This window comes from Nicotiana sylvestris, chromosome 8, assembly GCF_000393655.2.
Source record: "Nicotiana sylvestris chromosome 8, ASM39365v2, whole genome shotgun sequence".
NCBI lineage: Eukaryota > Viridiplantae > Streptophyta > Magnoliopsida > Solanales > Solanaceae > Nicotiana > Nicotiana sylvestris.
This window is the reverse complement of record NC_091064.1, coordinates 204,884,473-204,899,641: the sequence shown is the minus strand read 5'-3', so window position 1 is coordinate 204,899,641 and position 15,169 is coordinate 204,884,473. Positions and strand designations below refer to the sequence as shown.

Sequence of the window (15,169 nt, the reverse complement as noted above, 5' to 3'; positions counted from 1 at the left end):
GAGTTTTTCTTTTTCTTTCTTTTTCACTTTTTTTTCCTTTTTCACTAACTAGCCTTAATGTTCATGACATGCATTTTGGACTTAGTGGCCGATCAATCAAACTAATTCACTCTTCCCTTTTCTATTCTTATGACCTTTGAAGTCGGGCCTGTTTATGCCAATTCTTCACACCAGCTTTATGACTCACTTTCGACTAGTGGTGCCCCGAGGGGTTTTTACCAACAAGTGTCTCTCATTTATTCATCTTTGCTCGTCGTCGTCTTACAGTGCCCGTGAGGGTTTTCACTAATAAGACTCTCTCATTTTTCTTTTTCTTTTTCTTTCCCTCTTTTGTGAGCAACTCGACGATGTTCTACGTCGTGTGACAACTGTTTCTCATTGCATGCGTCTCTTGGCATTTTTGAAGGCATATTGGGAGGTCTTTATTTAGAGGGTTTTTGGATAGGGTTGGAAAGAAAGGTCGGCATGAAGGCTCAAAATAAACTCAAAATGAGGGGTTGTAGACTTACAACTCTTGGAATCGACTCTTTCAAAAATGAAATAAAATCTTTGCCCCAGTTTCAGATGCGGGGGATTTTTGGATAATTCTATTTTTTTATTTTTTATTTTTTGCTTTTTCTTCTAAATTCTTATTTTGTTGGACCGAACCGTGAGGTTGCCTAGGTATCCTTATTTTTTAAGGAATCAGGTCGAACGTAGTTCAAACATCTGACCTAAACTATTTTTCATCTTTCCTTTTGCTTCTCTTTTCCTTTTTTCTTTTTTTTTTTCTCTTTTCTTTTTCTTTACTTTTTCTTTTTTGTTTGCCCCAGCTTCTATTTTTTGAGGGCATAGACCTTTGATAATTCCTTTTTTTCTTTGAACTTTCTAAGAATTGCCCCAGTTTGTACTCTTGGGACATGAATTTTTTTCTTTTTTGTTTTTTTTACTCTAAACTTGATTCCAAAAGAGGGTAGTCAAAGAAAAATAACACAGACTCAAAAGGGGTAGCAAAGGATATAAAGTGTTTGGGTAGCAGAAAAAGGGTCTCCCAACCTCAAGAACGTCAAACATGGTATCTTTCGCGATCACAACATTGACGAACATGTTTGTCTTCTTGGTGTGCCGTGGTCACAAGACATTTTTTCATCCCTTAGCGACAAACTTTCCAACAAACATCAATTGATTAAACATCCTCAAGCCCGATCTTCCCAATGATTTGAAGGTGAATTTTACTTGACCTTAATTCCAAAGTATTTCAACTCTTTATTATCCTCGAAACTGTCTTTTTCTCAGTTGTCCAATTCAAGCTTAAACAATTTTCTAAGATCTGGCCAAAAATTCCGTATGCATGTCATGTCATTAAAACTAGCGGGAAAAGAACTAAACATGGAATGACACAAAAGGAAAAATTTCATTGAGTAAACAACAAGACAAACAACCTAAAATCCGAGTTACAACCCTAAATAACCCGGCTAATGAAAATAGCAAAAGACAGAAAGACAAGACTCACACAAATGAAATGGAGGGATAGAAGGGCTTGACTGAATAAAACAAATAAAATCTGGATCACAACCCTGAAATAACCCAGATAATAGGAAAAACATCAAAACAAACTACCAAGATTCCTTCCTAGTGAGGAGGGAATGACTTTACAACTGCTAAGCTTGACATTTAGCCACAAATTTGCTCATCAGGATCAGCAGAGCCTTCTCCAATTTCAAAATCATTAACTTCAGTTAGCAAATTCCCGAGAGGATTCTCATACTCCATGTCACCACGCATCATCCCCAAAAAGTGTGCATCATCATGTGCAGGTAAAGGATTCTGCACGATATTCTGGGTGCCACTGTCTTGGATCACAATCAGTTTTTCCTGGATCATCCTTTCTATTTCTCTTTCAAATCCCGACAGCTTTTAACATTGTGCCCCTGGGCATTGAAATGGTATTCACACCTTTTATAAGGTTCAAAGCTTCTTGCACGTGGGTCCACATGATTTGAAGGAATAGGTGCAATCATGTCATAATGCTTTAATTTTTTAGACAAGCTTGCATAGGACTCTCCTATTGGTGTAAAATTATCTTTCAACTTTTGTTCCCCTCTATACCTCTGGCCTGGATGTGGGTTATAGGGTACCTGAAAATTTTGTGGAAGCTGGTGGAGATTTTGTGATGCTCGTGCTCGCCTTCTTGGGTGTTTTGGTGGCTGGACAACATACTGATGTGGAGCGACAGAGTATTGAGGTTTCTGAGGTGGATAATACTGCTCAGAGGAGTCATGGAAAACTTGAGGAGGTTGCTCATACCTTCGAGATGTTCTCCTGGGACCTCTTCTCGACCCTGATATCATCATGATTTCTTCAACCTTCTCATTTGTGTCGCTAAAATTATCAGATTCAACCCGAACAGCCTGAGTTGCGGCTTTAAAAACTGCTTGACTTATAATTTTGCCTGTCTTAAGACTATTTTCTACCATTTCTCCCATTTTGATTGCTTCCGAGAAGGATTTACCAACTGCGAACATCATGTTTTGAAAGTAATCTGGCTCTTGTGCTTGAAGAAAGACAGTGATTAGCTTGTGGTCATCCATGGGTGGCTTAACTCGAGCTTCTTGCTCTCTCCATTTAATGGCATATTCCCTGAAACTTTCACTTGGTTTCTTCTTCAAGTTTGAAAGGGAAATGCGGTCTGGGGAAATATCAATGTTGTATTGGAACTAATTGACAAAGGCTTGTGCCATGTCATTCCAGACATACCAGCGAGATGTGTCTTGACCCAAAAACCATTCGGATGCTACTCCCGTAAGGCTTTCCCAAAATAGGCCATCAGCAATTCTTCGTTTCTTCCTGCACCTCTCAGTTGATTGCAATATGGGATATGGGTCTCCATGTCCATCATACTTTTCAAATTTGGGAGTTTTGAAACCAGGTGGCAAGTGGACATCGGGGAACATACATATATCTTTGAAGGCAATACTCTTTTGACCTGCCAACCCTTGCATGTTTTTCAACCGTTGTTCTAAGCTTTTCACTCTTTGGGTCATTTCTTCCTGTACCATCTTTCGGGCAGGCTTCTCAATGTTTGCAGGAAGATCAAACGAGTACGAGTGGTACTCAGGAGAGTGGTATTGCTCCTGTTGTGTAGCAAATTGTGACTCATGACGAGGCTATCCTTGACCACTGGCCAATGCTTGACACATTTCGGTCATTTGTTGTTTCAATATTTTATTTTTCTTAAACACAGTAGATTCTTGTTGAACCCTCTGACACAGTAGATTTTATTTTTCTTAAACACAGTAGATTCATTTTTTCCCTTTTTTTCATTTTTCTTTTCCATGGTTGATCGAACCTGATGTGGGTTGCCTACGTATCATGTGGGAACATGAATCAGATCTTGCGTAGTTCGGGAAGATCATGAATAAAGTAAATAAACTAACTTTTTCTTGAATTTTATATTTTATTTTTTCGAAAGAAAGACTTATAAAGAAGAAAGGGAATACTTTTGGATTTTGATTTCTCTTCAGTATTTTTGCAAAGAAAGACTTCTAAAGAAGAAAAAAAAATTCTCTGGAATTTCGAAAGAAAAACTTTCTAAAGAAGAAAGAAAACATTTTTTGAATTTTATTTTGAATTTATGAAAGAAATGCTTCTAAAAAAAATATTTTTTGAATTTTGAGTTTTCTTTTCAATTTTGAAAGAAGAATGAAAATATTTTTGGATTTTTGGAAGAAATTAAAAGAAAATATTTTTTGTATATTTTTTAAAAATAATTAGGGTCTAAAAGAAAGGCTTTCTAAAGAAGCAAGGAATGAAAAATATTTTTTGGATTTTTTGAAAATTGGGGTCTAAAAAAACCTTTCTAGAGAGGAAGTAAAGGAAAATATTTTTGGATTTTTTTGAAAATTATGGGTCGGAACCGATGAGGTTTGCCTACGTATCTCACATCCGGTGAGAATCAGACCCGCGTAGTTCGCCAATTTTGACATAATTGGAAAAACATGATATTGACTCCCTTTCAGTTTTTGAAATACATTTTCCTATTCTTTTTTTTTCAAACAATTTGGGCAGAGTTTCGAGGCATTTTCGAATACCGGTATTTTCAGAACCAGGTGAATTCTCTATCCTACCTCACTCTTGGTTTTTTTTTGGTTGTTTTTCTTTCCTTAGCTGGTCAGCATGCAAGCCGAAACAAATAAATGTTCACATAGCACATAGAATGCATCAGGATGGTCTGTTATTTTGGGCACACCTGTCGTAGACGGACCCAACCCCTGTGTTGAGTCCCCTAAGTCAAATGCACATGATGCAAACAAACGTTCTTACTAGGGATCCGGCAGGAAGCTGTGTTTTTCTAGGTTTAAATCCTGGGGTTTTGGTCTAGACTTGGGGTACCCGAGCAAACAACTGGGGCCGAGGAGGGGGCGACGTACCGGGAGCACTAAAGTCTACCCGGCCTTGTCGCTTGCCCAACCTCGTTCTATTTGGTATAATTTCTACAGAAAAAGCGGGTCACGCGAACATGTGCACCATTTTCAGAAGACTCAGAAGGGTTGTGTAGGAAGACAGTTATATACAATTCACACAATATTAAAGCAGTAAACAGATAGCATATAACACAAAAGGTTCACAGAATATAGTAATATCAACAATAAATGAAGCCAAGTAAAAAAATCATTTAACAAGCTCGAATTCTTGAACCCTGAACCAGAGATTCTGGGTTTCTCCCCAGCAGAGTCGCCAGAGCTGTCACACCTCCTTTTTACCTACACCCTCTAAAGGGCATAACAGAGTTTTTTTCCAACTTAAAGTGATAATCGAAACGGGATTAATTATTGAATTCAGAGTCGCCACTTGGGAGATTTATGGTGTCCCAAGGCACCGGTTCAAATCCCGAATCGAGGAAAAGTTTACTCTGTAGTATAGTCCGCGAACCAGAAATTCGAGTAAGAAATTTTGTTAACCCAGAAGAAGGTGTTAGGCACTCCCGAGTTCCGTGGTTCTAGCATGGTCGCTTTGACCATACTTGGCTTATTAAAATTATTTAATTACTGACTTTAGATCCTATGTGCATTTACCCTTTACCGCTTTTTAATTAAGAAAATTATCTTGAAACGGGTCACGCGTACGTGTACCCATTTGTTTGGCGCGTCAAAAATCATGTCACCCGAACGTGCCCACAATTAATAACGCTTTATTATTATTAAGAACAATTAGTCGAAGTTGCGCGAACGCATACTCTGAATTAATCTTTTTAAAATCGTAATTATGTCTCACGGTGGTATATTAAATGGGCCTAAAGCAAACTACAAACATTTATTGTTTACATCTAAATCACAAGAATTAATAGAGGGCCGTGTATTTTAAGGTTTTATCCGGCATGGTGCCCCTCAATTCCAATTTTAACAAGGATTCAAGACTAATTAATTACAGAACGTACGGAGTCCCGATTTATTCTGGACCAAACTCATATTAATGATTCAATAAAATAAAATAAAAAACTCGCAAGAAACCGCCCTAAACTGATTGCCAAATGACCACTGTTAAAAAGGAAATATGAACATTTTCCATGACTTGAACAAACATAAGAGACATTCAACCAAAACTCTAAATAAAATGACACTTCTAATTAACATGGAAACATACAAACAGAGGCAAATTACTTCATAACACCCATACAGAGGAAGACCGAAAGAGGCATTAAAGGCAGCATTTAGACATCTAAGAGCACATAGACATGAAAACTCACGTTTACAGCAATGTCGAGTTCCAACAACTCGAGCTCGACGGAAAAAAATTGACAGCGATAACCATAGACCGGAACCAACGTACGACAACTTCCACACGACTCGAACTCACAAACGACTCCAGACTTCAGCTGCCTTATGCCCGTTCCCTCACTTCGTTCATGTGCGTGACTGTGTGTGTGTGTGAAGGTGAAGCTCGGCGGATATGGTGTCGCTGACAGAAAGTCCGGCGGGTCAAAGTCGACGAGATGGGTGGTGGGGAGCTGGGTGTTGGGTCGTTTCGCTAGGGTGGGCTCGTTGGAAGTTGCTGGTGTGAGGTTGCTTGGTTCTGCTTGTCGCGTTCGGAACTTGTTACTCCGACGAGCTGGTGGAGCTCGTTTTTTCCCGGCGAGTTTCAAGCAGAGATGGGGTCGTTTGATGGTTAACGTTCAGGGGTCGTTGGTGCTTTTTCGGCGTGCATGGGTTGTTCCAGGTTTGGGGTTGTTGGTATATGGGTTTAATGAAGAGAGCAGGGGTGTTTGGAGATGGGGTGCGATCGGGAAGATGAAGCTTCAGAGGGGGGTCTGTTTTGCACTGCTATGGTCGTTTGGAGAAGACGGCGCGCAGGGGCTGGGTTTCTTCTTGCGCAACTCTTTTCAGCTGCTCGTTCAGCCTTTTTTTTCCGTTGTTCTTTTTTTTTTTTGATTTTTTAAGCACTTATTTATATGTAGAGTCGAGGTCTAGGTGTATCTTTGTATATTTTGCCCATTAGTCCCTAGGTCTTTTGTGTTAAGTCCTTAGGGTCTTCCTTATTTGTTTTTTATTCCAAAGAAGAGTCTAGAAGGGTCCCTACGCTTAATGGACTAATCCGAATTGGGCCAAGAATTGGGTTCTAAAACTCTTAAAATTATGATCCAATACCTTAATTGACTCAATTTAAAGTAAGATAAAAATACTACACAGTCCAAAGCTAATCCTAATTAATTAAACTAAACATGAAACTATTTTTGTGTTTTCGAAATTATATAAAGATAAAAATGAGTACTATTTTTGTATATTTTTATTTAAACTTATGAAAGATACGTAAGCTAAAAATATATTTTTCGTAATTTTCCATTTTTATGACGAAAATAAAGTAAAGAAGTTAAAAATAGTTGAAATAGCTATATTAGGCCTAAATTGAATATTTACGTGCTAAAATATAAAATCTTGGGGAGGGTCAAAAATCACATGTCTACACCTGGCAGTGGAGGGTCGTCGACGGACCTGCAGCTGGGCGGCGGCGACGTTGACTCCTGCTAGTTGATGGTTGTGGCGGATTTGGGTGGGGGGAAGTTTGAGTGAGAGAGAGAAGGAAGAAAAGAGGGGAAGGAAAAGAATGGGGTCGCTGGAAGGTTTTTTAAAAAAAAATTCCGACCGAATCGGTCGCTACTTATTATTATTTATTTTTTTAAAATTGTTTCCGACCGAATTGGTCGCTAATAGTATTGCGGAATTTTCCGCCAAAATTTATGACGGATATAGACGGGATATTAGTCGTAATTATTATTAAAAATTAAAAAATATATTTTTATGCATTTTTCGACCGATTCCATCGGAAATTTCCGACTACTTTTTTCCGTCGGAATATTTCGGTCGGAAATGGACCGGTTTTTAGTAGTGTTATATAAGATTTATGACTTACCAATTATTAAGTAATACTATCTATTTTTATCTTAGTTAATCTCTAATTAAGGTAAGTTAACATGTTTTAGTTTATAGACCGGTAGAATAATGGTTTGACCTACTCTGTTAAAACATTTTTATTGCTATGGCGGACCTAAATACTGTATTCTGCCGAAATAAAAATACTACTGTAGTACTTTTGCATTTGTAGTCATGACTTTTTTGGTTGGCGTTTACTTTAAAAAGATGCTATATATAATTTAACTATCGACAAAACTTCACATGTGAACCTAATCAATCGACAAGCTTAAGGCATTATTTGGAATTTTTGTCATCAAGATTTTGTTTCTATTTTTCATTTATTGGCATCTTAACTTTCAAGACTTAGCCTATTTCTTAGGGATTAAAATAATACTTACTATAATTTCGGAATAACTAATTCTGTATTATTATATCGTGTGACAAACTCATCTCAAATTTAATCTCAAAATAATTATCCATTATCTCTCGTATCAAACGAGCCCTTGAATGTTTGCATCATGTCCCTTTATTCCATCCACCATTATTAACACTTCTTCTTCTAGCAAGGTCTCTTACCACTATTATGATAGGGCATTAATTATAATTATCATGTAACGTTAAAGATCGACAAACAATTCACAATACTAGATTGTGGTCCTAACCTATGTTATAGTACAACATTTGTGTAGTTGAATCTAGAATTTCCTTGTAACTGCGGTCTCCTTTGCTAGTCATGTGTCCATATCCCCAATAGAAAAAGTTAAATTGATCACATATGGAGCACCTTTTTTAATTTCTTAGCAAAACAATTCAAGATAAATAGCAATTATATAAAAGAAAGTTTCAGAAGTGGAGAAAATCGAATGATATTCTAATAATAATTAAGAAACAAATAGGTTGAGAAAGATAATGATTTCTAAATGCCGACAGACATTGAAAAAAGAAAGAGGAAAAGAATCTAGAAAATGAATAAGCACTTTTTGATCAGAGGACACGATTGAAAACTGAAAACTTTTTGATAAGGAGATTTTTCCACCACGATTCTATATTAATTGGATTAATGAATTTCGAATATCGAATGGTTAAAATCAAAAAAGATTAATAACTGGTGCGCTAGGATCTGAATTTGAATTTGTTTTTGGGAAAAAATAGAGCAATTAATCCACGTTCAATCTCGATCAAAAATTAACTCAAGAGGTGGTCTTTTTTTCCCCCTAGATCCTCCAAACATATCTTATAGTAGTGAAAGAACGATTTTATTTCATCCATTATATAGTTAATCTTGAATTCTTAACTAATTTTGCATTGAAATACACTTTCACATTTGTACGTTCAATTCTAGAACCTTAGTGTAAAGGGAATATTGAACGTGCATGTCTCTCTCTTTCTCCCAAGTTTGATTTGTAAGGTCCTCAGTTTCAGTGGCGGATTCAGAATTTTAAAGTAATAGGTGCTTGCCAAAATAATTCCATAAGAAGAGGGAAAATGAGTTTATTTGTGCGTGCTCACTTAATATTTATCTAAATATTTTTATAATTGTCTATGCAACTTTACCAAATATGATCAAAGTTAATGGGTGCTTAAGCAACCATAGGCGCCCGTGTGGATCCGCCACTGATCGGCCTGGCTAGTCATAATATATAACTTGCGACCTTGTAACCCAAATAACTGTCCATCTAATCTCTTAAACTAAAAATAGATGTGTGTGTGTGTATATATATATATATATATATATATAATTTATGTATACTGACTTAAAAAAATAAACAGTGAATTTGACCGGGTATTATATAACAAGCCACTTAAAGTTGGTTTTTCTAAAATAAATTTAGAAACTCCGAGTGACCCCACATGAATCTTTGCAAATTCTTATTGTCTTTCTCACTCGAGGCCATTCTTAATTTGTTCGTACGTACAACACAATGTAAGAAAAAAAAATTGACTGGTGATTTTTTTTTTGTGGCTTTCTTTAATTAAATATTAAGCTTCTCAATTATTTGGCTACCCTTTTTCTCTGTGTTTTATCATATTACATTCTCCCTAACTCAACTATGCTTAAAACGAAAAACAGTATTGACGCATAAATAATTAGCATGGGAAACTCAATATATATCAAGCATGATATGTACTATAAACTCCATAATACGTCATTTATTACTCATGAAAATGTGATAATACAACGAAAAGAAGGCATGCAACGAACTAGCCTTCCTTCTAACCAATTAGAATACAATATATCTTCCTTTGAAAATATAAGCAAACTATAAGCATACAAAACACCAAATAAACACACGGAAAAATAAATATATGAAGTGGAAATTTTCTGCAGGGAGGAAATTATTGTCTAGCTAGTTTATGCGCATTGGAAATCTTTAGGAACATACTTTCCACAGTTGTTGAGCAACAAACTGAGGGAAAGAGGTACGTTGAGGTTAATTCCCAATAAATTGGCTTTAATTGCAGTGCAAAGGCAAACAGCAGCATCAAGATCAGCAAGTCCATGAATTAGAGAACAACATGGAGTTTTGGCTGGATCACTTCCTATAACAAGGTGCACTAAGTCATTCAATAAGTTGGCACACACTTTTAGCTTAAGTGTGTCCTTTGGGCACTTACCCTTTGATGATGGGGTGGATGGGGTGGATGGGGTTGATGGGGTAGAGGGGGTAGAGGGGGTAGGGGTAGGCTTAGGGTGGGGCTTGGAATGACCCTTTGATGGGGTGGGTGGGCATGGAACATTAGTGGAACTAACCATAGTGAAGAAAAGAATGTTCAAAGTGAGAAGAAGGGCAATGGAAGATATAGCAAACTTAGCCATTTCTAGAGTTGAGTAATTAGCACTCTCAACAATTGAATGTGGCTAATTAGTGAAATGCTGTTTGCTTGGTGTTTGAAATGAATGAAATGAGTGAGTATTTATAGATGGAAATGCTGGATATTTTTTGCCTTTTTTGTCAATTTTCTGAAATTAATGGGAAAAATTGAGAGGCCCATGTGTGCATATTGTAGTTCGAATATAGAGAATATCAAGACACTCTGGCTGCAAAACTTGAGATAATACTATTATGGATTTTAAACTTTGGAATTTTGTGAATTTCATTAATATTTTATAATTTCTTCCTTGAAGAAACAAATTTATCCTTCCATTTTCACATGGGACTTACATTTTTCTCCTTAGTTATTTGAACATGCTGGACCTGAGCCAAGATTTGAATCCATATCAAGATATATTAATGAATATGTTCACTTTGGAAAACAAAATAGTAACTATGTAGTCTCTTTGTTTTAGTACTATATATCTTTGGGTAAATATATAACAAAAGAAGACACGGCAAAATCACTTGGACCAATGTTGTATACCAAGATTTCCTTCTTTTATATTATTGTTGATATTTATATGCTATTGTTTTTGTTTGCTATTATTGCAATAAATAAAAAATAAAATCTTATATCATAGCTATGACCATCAAAGGGTACGGTGAGATGGCCGGGATCTCTCCGCCCTTACGTTTATTTACTCACCTTAGTAGGTCTACTAGGCTTGATTTGTATTATAGCCCGTTTGGCGAAGCTGTAAAAATCAGCTTATTTTGAGAAGTGATTTTTTTAAAAGTACTTTTGGTGAGAAGCAGTTTGTGTTTGGCTAATTAGTTTGAAAAGCACATCTGAGCAGCAATTAGTTTCGGCCAAGCTTTACTTCTAAGTGTATTTTTCTCAAAAGTACTTTTGGAGAGAAGCTATTTTTTTTTATGCTTCTCCTCAAAAGCACTTTTTTCCTTCCAAGCTTGGTCAAATACCTCAATTTTTGGCCAAAAGTACTTTTGGCAACAAAAAAATACTTTTAACCAAAAATAAGCTTGGTCAAACATGCTAATAGTCAAGTTAGTGAATTTCAAGTACTGAATGGTTAAACCAAAAATTGACTTAATGTAAGCAATTTTCCTCATTCTAGTATACGACACAGTACTCATTCTGAAACTAGCTAGAGGATTTTAGTTGAGATAAAAACTCCTTTCCCATTCTTTGGTGGCGACTCATCATTAGGAAAAAAAGAAGAAAAAAGCATTATGATTGAAGATCTGAATTGCGATTGTAACTCCTACCCATTCTTTCGTGACGATTCGTCATAAGAAAGAAGAAAAAAGAAAAAATTATCTTAATTGAGATTTTAAAAAAAAAAACTAAACTAGCTTCTTCCCATTCTTTGGTGACAATTCGTCATCAGAAAGAAGAAAAGAAAAAAAAAAAAAGGGTGTTTTGATGCGTATAAATTTATAATCTTACCATGTATAGCTAATTGCTGACCATAATGCTACTAAATATAGTTTGATATATCAATTATAGAAAATTACCTAACACTAAACATAAAGTAATAGCTCCAAGCACACAGGGCTAATATTCCGTAAAGCAAGAATGAATCGCGATTGCTAAGTGATATCACGGATTAATAATATGCTAATTGAATAATCAAGCTTAACAACACGTTAATTAGAAAAAGAACAATTTGAGATCGTCGGCCATGTGACTTTTTTTTAGTTCAACCAAAAAAAAAAGATAATTATTTTGAGACTACCACTTGCATTACAAGAATATAATCTTTTGTGATAATTGAACCAATATCTATTATTTGAGACACAGTCGTTGTACCACTAAATTATAAGCTTTGGCCGTTCCTCATGTAATTATGTCCGCATATCCTCCTTAGTAAAAATGTTAATTTTTATTTTCCTTCCCAAAATATAGCTTTCAACAAATTGTGGTGCTCTACTTTATATTGTTATTATTAAGAGGCGAATCCAGGATTTGGCAATCGCAGGGCACCGTTACACTCAATATAAATTTATTAGTATTCATTAAAATTGGTGTGAGAACCTCTAACTATTTTTTAAAAATATTTGCAAGTATATATCGAATTTTTACTGAAGTTTCTAATTCTAGACTCCGCTTGCATAGACGAGATATTTGTATTCTTCCCATGGTGTAATATTCTTCCTTTTCTTCCCCTTAGCCTAAAGAATATTCCCTTTGTCTCATATTATATGTCGTGTTTCTCTTTTACATACCCCTTAAGAAATATTAATTAGGAAAAGGATCGGACTATTCTATCCTTATTTATGTCTTAAGATATAATCTCTCTTCATTGAATATTTATTCTATTTATGTGTTATCTCCATCTTCAAAAATAATTATTACTAAGGGTAAAAAAATTGTCTTATACTCTTAAAATGATAAATAATTTAAGACAACTATTTTTAGTAACCACAATAGTTAATTTGAGACGGAATGAGTAACATCTTTTTCCAGAAAAAGAAAGTATAGGTTAAGCACAAAGTCCACTACCCATGAAACACGTTGCAGCGCAGTAACCTATTCGTAAGTCGGGGACTGTGTTCCACTTAATAAAAGAATATAAAAGCAAAAGTAAAAAGTTCTGTGAAAAGGATTCAAGATACAGCCAATTACATTCGACCCCATTACCAAAATCAAATCATAGATAGGGATAACTATGACTTCATTTTCAATCAAATGGGACCATTTTACATATAATTGTCGCATATTGTAAATCTCCTAAGTCCTATCAATGAGATTAAAACAAGACAAAATAGATATTCTGTCACCTTTGATGACTTCAAAACACGTATTGAGGCATCTTAATTATGCATGAAAACCAACAAATAGATAGCATAGTGATTTCATGTGGTTTATATTAAATATTTAAAAAATAAGCTACAACTCACTACTTCTGGCAATAAGTAAACCCGTGACTAAAAAGTCCAAAATCTTGTTTATTTTATTTAAATTATGTATTGTAAGAGCTAATGAATGGCGAAATACAAGGTAAAAGAATCATTTTATTTTACACATCCGCCGATAACCCCAGCAATAGGAGCTAGATGGAAAATAGAGTCAATATTTGCGGTTGTTTTCTTGGAATTTATAGAACTGGCCACGAGCCACGATCTATCAATTTCACAAAATATACTTCTAAAAATATGAAGAAAACAAAACTGAGTACCTATATTCATACTCGCCCTTAGGGATGGATTTTTATTTTATTGACATTGCTAATGGTGGAAACCCTAAACAGGAGGGAAGGAAAAAAACCACACCGTTCACTCTAAAAAAATTACAGTAGATTGGACTAATTCTATATTTTGCAAGTTGCAAGAATGAGTTGGATTAACGCGGAAATCACTTTTTTTTGAAAACCAAAAGTCTCGAATATTTTTTACAATAAAAACAAATGAATGCATTGACTGGGACTTTTGTACCCTAATGAGATACTTCTGTAGAGTTTTGAACTTTGAGTAGCTGAATGAAAGAAATATCAAAGATTTTTGTCGGATAAGGAATACTTTGATATGACAAGTAAACCAGGCATAAGAGATTAAGAGTTAAGGTATACAAATTTCAAACTACCGACTTCTTGAGAATGGGGTGTGCCAGGTTCAAATCCCAGTGTCGTTAGGTGTTTGTCCAAATTTTCTTACCATAATTGGTTTTTTTATTTCATGAAGGAAAAAATAATATATTTACTATAATTGAGTTTTTCTTTTCCTAGAAGGAAAATATAATTCTTTTATATTTGGCTAGTCCCTTTTTTGTAGGAGGAGGTTTGGAATTCTATAAATTGAAGATCCGTTCTTCTCATTCAGTAGCATCCACAATGTAGTCATAGGGGGCTTGAGAGTCTTGTTTAGGGGGGAGAACTTTACGAGACAAGTGTTAGTGTGTCACTTGTGTTTGCCTCTTCGTGAGGTTATTCTCTCGATATTTTGTACTCTCTTTTTATTATAGTGGATTGCTCATCTCCACCGTGGACGTAGGTCAGTTGACCGAACCACGTTAAATGTTTGTGTCTCTTTTGGTATATTTCTCTTATGATTTCCGCAAGAAGATTAGACGATGAAGGTTACCATAATGCACTCTTTAATGGCGAATGGAAGCTCACTAAGGACTCGTTAGTAGTGGCTCGAGGAGTCAAGTCTAAGGCTGCTTGGTGGGCCGGGCCTGAACCGGACCGGGCCCACGGTCCTAACGGGCCTGGTGGGCCTGGTGGGCCAGGCCTGGTGGGCCAGGCCTGGTGGGCCAGGCCTGGTGGTCCTGAGAAGCCCGTGACGGGCCGGTCTTGTAGTATTAGCCCACGAGCCCGGGACCGTCAGACGGGCCTGGCGGGCCCAACGGCTATTTAAAAAAAAAAAAAAAATTCTCCAACGGCCATATTTAAAATCTAGTCGTTTGGGCTGAAAATATGACCGTTTTTAAGTTTAAAAAATGGCCATTTGGCCCCCAAACTTTATATAATTACACTTTTCCCCATTTCTCAACTATAAATACCCCCTCATTCTTTCATTTTTATTCACCAATTCATCAATATCTCTCAATATCTCTCAATCTCTCTACTACAATTACTTAATTTATTGTTGAAATTTCGTGAAAAATTGTGAAGTTGTTGAATTGAAGTTTTCAAGTGTTCAACGATTTTCAATTTTCAAGAAGTTGTTCGGCAATCCGGTAAACTCGTTTCAACTCTTACGTTTTTAGAATATATTTTTGTGTGGTTTAGTTTGCATAATTATAATTAATATGGCATTTACTTTGAAAAAAATGTTTGGTAAAGGAAAAGATAAAACCGGTGAAAGTAGTGGCCAACCAACTACCCTTCCCCCGGCTCCCCGACCTAGAAAAGATAAGCAAGTTGAAAGTAGTCGCCAACCTAGACGTCCTCCTCCTTCCGTAATTCTTGATAGTGATCATCCTTGTTTTCAATTTACCGATAG

General features: G+C 35.9%; 1 protein-coding gene across 1 annotated transcript; it reads right to left on the bottom strand.

Annotated features, from left to right (window-relative positions):
* Window positions 1-9,514: 9,514 nt before the first annotated feature.
* LOC104225448 (14 kDa proline-rich protein DC2.15-like) lies at window positions 9,515-10,294 on the bottom strand. Its single transcript, XM_009777245.2, has one exon. It carries the CDS (start codon window positions 10,204-10,206, stop codon window positions 9,742-9,744), a length of 465 nt encoding a protein of 154 aa, XP_009775547.1. The 5' UTR covers window positions 10,207-10,294; the 3' UTR covers window positions 9,515-9,741.
* Between the last annotated feature and the right edge of the window lie 4,875 nt (window positions 10,295-15,169).